The sequence below is a fragment of the Solanum stenotomum genome, chromosome 9 (assembly GCF_019186545.1).
Source record: "Solanum stenotomum isolate F172 chromosome 9, ASM1918654v1, whole genome shotgun sequence".
NCBI classification, from domain to species: domain Eukaryota; kingdom Viridiplantae; phylum Streptophyta; class Magnoliopsida; order Solanales; family Solanaceae; genus Solanum; species Solanum stenotomum.
The window spans coordinates 38,497,644-38,506,255 of NC_064290.1; the positions used below are offsets into that span (position 1 = coordinate 38,497,644).

Here is an 8,612-nt window from a genome sequence, read left to right on the forward strand (position 1 = left end):
TTGATTATGCTTATCGCTTATGGTCATTTTAATTGCTTCCGTGACCAAGGATGTGTAATTATACGCTGTGAGGCTTGTTTGGGGTTCCTTCGGGTTCCCCATTCGCCAGTCACGTCTAGGCCCTAGGCTTGGGTCGTGACACCCACGTACCCCACCGTGGGAAGTCAAGTCTAGACGTTGTTCTGTTACATTGAAAAATGCAAAAGTACAAGAAATAAGAGAAATCTTGAGATCTTCAGATGTAGTACTTCTTGATGGCGTCTGAATTAATTAGCTTTGTGCTCACTCTGTCGTCCATTTCTTCTAAGATTAATGCTCCTCCGGAGAGTACTCTACGAACCATGTAGGATCCTTGCCAATTTGGTGCGAATTTTCCTTTGGCTTCTCTTTGTTGAGGAAAGATCTTCTTCAATACTAACTGGCCCGGTGTGAACTGTCGAGGTTTGACTTTCTTGTTGAATGCTTTGATCAATCTGTTCTGATAGAGTTGTCCATGAAAAACCACGTCCATCCTCTTTTCATTGATGAACATCAATTGTTCATGCCTACTACATATCCATTCTGCATCGTCCAGACCAACCTATTGGATAATTCTTAAAGATGGTATTTTCACTTCGACAAGTATTATTGCCTCCAAACCATAAACCAACATATAAGGAGTTTCCCCAGTTGATTTTCTGATTGTGGTGTGATAACCGAGTAAAGCATATTGTAGCTTCTCATGCCATTGCCTGTGACTATCCAGTATTTTCCTTAAAATCTTGTCAATATTCTTATTTGCAGCATCAACTTCTCCATTCATCTGTGGCCGGTAAACTGTGGGATTTCGATGAGCAATCTTGAACCTTTCACAAGTTTCCCTCATAAGATTGCTATTGAGGTTGGCTGCATTATCTGTTATGATTAATTCTGGAATCCAAATCGACAAACTATATTGTTGGGAACAAAGTCTGCTACCACCTTCTTTGTCACTGCCTTGTATGTCGAAGCTTCAACCCATTTTGTTAAATAATCAATAGCTAGTAGGATGAAATGACGTCCATTTGATGCAGGAGGCTCTATGGATCCAATAACATCCATGCCCCAAGCAGCAAATGGCCAAGGGGAACCCATCACATTGAGCTCATTTGGTGGAACCCATATAAAATCCCCATGTACTTGACATTGATGACACTTTTGCACATACCAGATGCTATCTCTCTCCATGGTCAACCAAAAATATCCAGCTCTTAGAATCTTTTTCGCCAAAGTGAACCCATTCATGTGAGGTCCACAGGTTATTCCTGCATGTATTTCTTCCAAAAGCCTTGTCGCTTCTGCGCCGTCAACACACCTTAACAATCCTAAATCAGAAGTTCTCCTATATAGGATTTCTCCGTTAATGAAGAAATGATTGGCCATCCTCCTCAATATCCGTTTCTGCTTGCTTGTGGCATTTTCAGGATATTCTTGTGCTTCTATCAATCTTCTGATGTCATAGTACTAGGGGTTTTCCATGTAGTTCTTCATATACATGAAAACAATATGCATGTTGATTATGCATCTTTATATCGATATGGTCGATGTAATTCTTGTTTGGATGTTGAATCATCGAGGACAATGTTGCCAAAGCATCGACAAACTCATTTTGAGCTCGAGGGACATGCTTGAACTCAATCCTTGTGAATCTCCTACTCAAATCTTTTATGTAATGCAAATAAGGCAGGATCTTCACATTCTAAGTGGTCCATTCTCGTTGCACTTGGTGAACCAATAAGTCGGAATCTCCTATCACCAAGAGTTTTTTGATGTTCATGTCGATAGCCATCCTAAGTTCGAGAATACAAGCTTCATATTCTGCCATATTATTGGTATAGTAGGACCTAATCTTGGCTGAGATTGGGTAATACTGACTTGTTTCCGAAATTAAGACTGCTCCTATTCCAACTACGATAGAGTTTGATGCTCCATCAAAAAACATCCTTCACACATCATACGACTCTAATATGTCTTCTCCTACAAACAAAACCTCTTCATCAGGGAAGTAGGTCGTGAGTGGCTTGTAATCATGATCCACTGGATTTTCTGCAAGGTGATCAGCCAGGGCTTGTCCTTTGATGACCTTCTGTGTCACGTACACAATATCAAACTCGCTCAACGAAATTTGCCACTTTTCAAGTTTACCCATAGGCAAGGGCTTCTAACATATGTACTTTAGTGGATCCATTCTGGAAATCAAGTACGTGATGTATGCAAACAAGTATTGCGTAAATTTTAGCACGATCCAAGTCAAAGCGCAACATGTTCGTTCCAATAAGGTGTATCTTGCCTCGTATGGCGTGAACATATATGTCAAATAGTAAATGGATTGCTCTCTTCTACCTGTCTTATCATGATGCCCCAACACATATCCAAATGAATTATCAATGACAGGTAGATACAATAACAAAGGCTTTCCCGGCTCTTGTGGGACCAATACTAGTGGGTTGGACAAGTATTATTTGATTATATCAAAAGCCTTTTTCCATTCCTCTGTCCATTTCGTGGCATCATCCTTCTTCAGTAATTTGAATATGGGTTCACAAATCATTATGGATTGAGCTATGAACCAACTTATGTATTTCAGTCTTCCCAAGAAACTCATCACATCGTTCCTGGTCTTTGGTAGATGTAGCTCTTGGATTGCTTTTATTTTCGATGGATCCAACTCTATGCCTTTCTTGCTAACAATGAATCCCAATAATTTTCCCGCTGGTACTCCAAATGCACACTGTGCTGGATTCAACTTCAGATTATACTTACGCAACCTCTCGATGAACTTTCGTAAGTCATCCAGGTGGTCTGAACTTCTTTTAGATTTGATAACGACATCATCCACGTACACTTCAATTTCCTTGTGGATCATATCATGGAAAAGGGTAGTCATGACCCTCATGTAAATTGCACCACCATTTTTTAGATAAAATGAAATTACTTTGTAGCAATACACTCCCCATGGAGTGATGAACATTGTCTTCTCTACATCATCTTCATCCATCAATATTTGGTGATATCCTGCAAAACAATCGACAAATGATTGCAATGCATGTTTTGCACAGCTATCGATGAGTGTATGAATATTTGGAAGAGGGAAATTACCCTTAGGACTGGCCCTGTTAAGATCTCGATAGTCCACACATATTCTGATCTTTCCATCCTTTTTTCGCACAGGCACAATATTGGCTAACCATGTGGGGGTAATTTGTAACCCTCACAACGTTCACCTCAATTTGCTTAGTTACCTCCTCCTTAATCCTTAAACTCAAAACTGCCTTGAATTTTCTTGTCTTTTGATTAACAGGTAGACAAGTGGGATCAAATGGTAATTTATGCGAGACAATATCAGTGTTTAACCTTGGCATGTCATCATAAGACCAAGAAAATACGTCAACGACTGCTTAAGAAATTCTATTAACTCTTGTTTTCTTTCAACGTCCTAATGTATGTTGAATTATGTTTCCTTCACGATTTCCTCATCTCCTAAGTTGACAACCTCGGTTTCATCCATATTGGGTTTTTTCTAACTTTCCACTTGCTTGATCTAGTGTGGTAGATTTTTAGGCATCACTCTTTTATCGTATTCTTCATGATCTTGTTTATCGGTTTCACCTTGCTCAATAGATTCGTTATATGTCATAACCGTTGAACGAGGATTTTTATTAATATGAGTGCTGAAATGTGCAAAAGGTAAGTAAAAATAAATAGATATTTAAAACAACGGCAAAATTTTTAAAGATAAATAAAGACATTTATTTTAAAGCATTCTAGCTTTTAGAAGAGGCCAGAAACAAAATATTAGGCATGATTCAAGCCTCAATTTGATCATGCGAATTTTAAAATAAAAACTTCTTTTCCACACTACCAGGACTCTAGTTGAAACAAGGATGGGTTGATTGTCTAGTTCTGCAAGATTTCTCCAGGTTCGACATTACGAATGGTCAATTTGCTTAGATTTATCTCTTCCTCTTCTCCAGCCACGGCCACAAACAGATTGCCTATTCCTTCTTCAAGGTGATCATCACCAGCTTGATATGGAATCAAAGTTTTTTCTAGTACGAAGATTGTATTGTTTTGCCCCTGGTGGACTCTTCCGGAGGAAGGCTCATATCTGAGTCCGTTGGTCCCTCTCTAATGCTTTAGTTGTGTCGTCTCAACTATGCCATTGGACTTGGGTCCAAGTCCACTCTTAGGCTGATACCCATACTTCAACATCTCTGACGCAACCATTTTTGTTGCACTTGAAAATTTTGTGTCATCTGCCTCTGCTTCCTCACTAACCCTTACAACTTGCATAATTTCTAAAGTATGAAATGTTGCTCCATCTAACTCATCAACGACTGGGATAGAATTAACAGAAAGGATGGGGTGACTGAGCTCTTCATGGATGGTAACTTTTGTGCGACCCCACTAAAACTTTACACATTGGTGAAGAGTGGAAGAACCGCTCATGCCATGTGAACCCATGGTCTTCCCAGTAAGTAACACGTTGTAGTTAGATGGCACATCCATAACTTTAAATAGGATGGGGAATTCAGCCGGCCCCACCTATAACGTGAGATAGATCTCTCCAATGACACTTCTTTGCAGTCCATCAAAAGCTCTAACTTTCACACAACTTTCCCTTATCTCTCCCATATTAACACCGAAATCCCTCAGAGTGGTGAATGGACATATGTTGCATCCAGAACCACCATCAATTACAACTCCAGTCACAATTTTATCACAACATTTGACTGCGATGTGAAGTGATTTGTTGTGCCATCCCCTTCTGCAGGCAGCTCATCATCATGGAAATAAATCTTTATAGCTTCCACTATTCTTCCAATCGTTGAAGCTAAATTTTCACCTCTAGTCTCTTTTGGAACGTTTACTACCCTTAACACTTCCATTAAAGCATTCCTATGAGCTTCAGAACTCATAAGTAGAGACAAAATAGATATGTGGGCAGGTGTCTTCTTCAGCTGCTCTTCGACTAGTAGTCTTTAGGTTGCATCTTCTTCCAAAATTTTGCAGCTTCAATATCGATAACATTCTTTCTTGGACTTTGTTCCTTTCCAAGAACTCCTCGATTTAGATCTTTTGGGGCATAACACCTCCTCGACCTAGTCATCCCTAGAGCCACAACAATGTCGATCATCTTGCCCTTGGCACGTGCTTGATAGTCTCATGGGACTGCTTTGGTGTCATATTCAGGCTTTCTAGCGATTCGAGTGGTCACTACAACTCTTGGGAGATATGTTTGGACAGTGAGAGGATCACTTAGCTGAAAAGTTATAATAGGTTGTGCCAAAGATGTCATGGCATTTGTTTCATCTATGCTTGGATAGTTGAGGTCCTCATATTCTTCATCTAGAATAACCATGTTGATCTCCCGATTTTCATGGTTTGGCAAGGGCTTATTGTTTACATTGGGAGGTGCTGGAGTGCATTTGATTACTCCTTTCCTGATCCCTCGATTTGGTTCATCAAGCCATAACAATCTTCTGTCGTGTCCTTAGACTCCCGTGTGGTAAGCGCATCTTGTTTCCATCGAAGTTACGAGGGATTAGATTAGGAAGTTTTCCGTCAACTGGTTGTAGCCCTCCTGCTATCCTCAACCTCTCAAACAACTGTGCATAAAATTCGGCAATTGGTGTGTAAACACGAGCATTTCTAGCTTCGAGATTTGGACGTGGTCTCGATGCATATGCTAGTCTACTTTGGTGGATTGGTGTTTGGACAGGGGCATATGGTCTTCGTGGATTTTGGTGTACTAGTGCTCATGGTGGATTATAGTGTGGTGACAGCTAAAACATCCACCCTTTTGTTTTTGTTGTTTCCAGTGAACCCGATTGTATAGCCCTACCTGCAGCCTGCAATGCGACCATAGACTTAATCTTTCTGGATGTAACACCCTCCTCTATAAAGTCTCCCATCTTGACTTATTTTGCGAACTACTAGCCCATCATTGACATCATCTTGTCAAAGTAGACACCTTCTTGATCTCAAATAAAGTACTTTGAGAGCTCAGTCTCATCTAGTGGTGGTTGCACTCTTGCGACTTCATTTCTCCAATGTCATGCACACTCCTAGAAATTCTCTGATGGCTTTTTCTTTATGTTGGCCAATGAGAATCTGTCAGCTGTAATTTCAGTAATGAATCTGAAATGAGTCATGAAATCTTCAGCCATTTCCTGGCAGTCACGCCATTTGCAAGGGTCCTGGTGCGTCTACCAGGTCAATGTTTCTCCAGACATATTCTGGATGAACAATTTCATCCTCAGCTTCTCATTTCTCCCTACACCGACTAACTTGTCACAGTATGCCCTTAAATGTGCGTGAGGGCCAGCCTTTCCATCAAACGTGTCAAACTTTAGTGGTTTGTACCCTACCGGCAGGTCAATGTCTGGATGGATGCACATGCCATCATAATCCAAACTCTCTGTTCGTCTAATGACTTGTAAGTTTTTCAATGCCTTTCTTAGACCATGAAGTTGGGCATTGATCTATGCATCCTCTTTCAATCGAGCATCTTTCTCCATTTTTTCATATTGATCGACCTCGTACGGGATATTAACCACAACTGGCATTTTAAAGGTAGGAGATTCAACGGCATATACAAGTGGAACATGTGCTCGTAGGGAGCAGCGACATGAGCCCCAAGTATCTACTGCATTGTACATATGGTAGGGTCGCGATTAGAGAGGTCAAACACGATCTTGACTGTGGTTGGGGAAGTTGGTGGAACTCGACCGTGTGCGGTAGACTGCCAGATTTGGTTAGTCGGCAGAAGTCAAGGTATCCTTTGTGAAGTAGAGATAGGCATCTTGAAAGTAGGGAAAGTGGTAGCCGACAGTTTGGCCAAGTCTCGCATTTGGCGTAATTCTTCCCTCAAGATCTCGAGTTCTTTCTCCATGCGAGCCATTTTCTCTTAATTTTGGAGGTCTTTCATGTTTTGAGAACCTTTGGGGTTCTCAATAGGTATCATTATATTTGCTGCAGCGTTGAACTCATCTTTATCAGTCATCTTTCCTTTGGATTCAGCCAGTTTGCAAGTCGACACAAATGAACTTACTTTTGGGGATAAATGATGAAACAAAAAGAAAACAAAGAAAAAAGGGAAACTATGTTAGTTTGGGAAATATTGAAAGATGTAACAAATATGTAAGTATAACATGTATATACGCCAATTTGCTGACATTTAAAATGCATCCTAATATAGAACCTCTTTTTGCCTAAGGTAGGCCTACGTTGCAATTAATTTGATAATGAATGATCCATTTAAACACATTTTAGATTTAGAGCAAAAATATCTTTATTGATCAAGGCAATCTGGGTATCACACTGATGTAGGCAATCAGAAACCTAAGAAATAAAAGTACAGGGATAGGCCATATGACACTTTGAGGAGAGTGTTTCGAAAAAGAAAGACGACTTACGGCCTGATTGGGGCATCGTCACCGTCATCGTCCCCGTCATAATATGGCTCTGGGTGGTACTTTGGGGATTCATCGATCTTCCATTCCTAGTTCTTTGAATCTTCCCTTTTATCAAACCCTCTGGAACCATATTCCGATTGAGCGTCTTCTACTGTTGGAATTGGTTCATTCTCCATATACATCACTCCTCCGTCTCTAGGGTTATGCTCGTAATATTCTTCTGAATCCTCTTCCATCTCCTTAGTTAGCTCTCTAGGATCCTCTTCTGGTTTTTCCTTCATCCCTTCATTTGGTTCATCGTCAACTGCCTGTATAAGATGGTCGATAGACTGTGGGGTCACCTGATGTTACATGGTTGTGGTGATGGGCATGAGGTTTAATAGCTCCGTGCCAATTTGATTTGATCTTTGTGTGTCTGTGAACCACAAGATCCCGTCACTGCTGGGCCTTGCGAGAATTCCTCCCATCATAAACTAAGTATAATATTTAGGAGTGCACCGCGACTCAACCCCTATGACTAAATCAATAATGTCATACGATCCCTGTACCAAAGCAGAGATACTTTTGATCGGGATTCTTCCTTCATAATCTACCTCTACTAATGCCATATTTTACCATAGAGGAACGCCTTGGGTAATTCTAAACTGTCAGAGGAATTAGGCGTGGTTGATTCTCAACTGAGCTCTACCATGGACCCATGGTAGTCGCCACTGAATATGGTTCCGTACGAGGTGGGTCAGGAAAAAGCGCCAACCATCTTCATTATTTGGGGCGTCCCACATGCTCAATCTCATCGCATGACTTCTAATTTTGTTGTGTAAGTCCCCTCCAGCGCCATTTTTGCTTGTCTTTGATAGAAGTGTACCAACACCCAAATCTGTAGTAACAAGCTACTTCCCTTATAGCGATCATATCCTCTAGAGTAGAGGGATAATGATCGAAATGTTTCTGCCAAGATCATGGGTACGATGGTCACTCTAACAGGTCCTCTAAACATAAAGATGACCATAGGCAGTAGGTTGATGTCGACACACCCTTTTTTCTTTGAAAAGATCCCAAAAAGGCCATTACGAAACAAATAGCCCTGTGCCTCTCCCAATCAATCATGGAGATGAAGAATTCTTGCTGGAACCTATCATAGCTCTCTCGATGACCAAACATTTTAAATAAATAATC

General features: G+C 40.7%; 1 protein-coding gene across 1 annotated transcript; it reads right to left on the bottom strand.

Moving 5' to 3' along the window:
* Window positions 1-235: 235 nt before the first annotated feature.
* LOC125877507 (uncharacterized) lies at window positions 236-865 on the bottom strand. Its single transcript, XM_049558782.1, has 2 exons — window positions 632-865; window positions 236-580 (listed from the first exon to the last, which is right to left on the bottom strand). The coding sequence occupies exons 1-2, from the start codon at window positions 863-865 to the stop codon at window positions 236-238; spliced, it is 579 nt and encodes a 192-aa protein (XP_049414739.1).
* Between the last annotated feature and the right edge of the window lie 7,747 nt (window positions 866-8,612).

Excerpts from the sequence above, each read along its gene's own strand:
- LOC125877507 (XM_049558782.1), bottom strand. The coding sequence starts at position 865 with ATGAGGGAAACTTGTGAAAGGTTCAAGATTGCTCATCGAAATCCCACA. Across the intron at positions 581-631 it reads TGTTGGTTTATGGTTTGGAG|GTTGGTCTGGACGATGCAGA; the intron begins GCAATAATACTT and ends ATTATCCAATAG.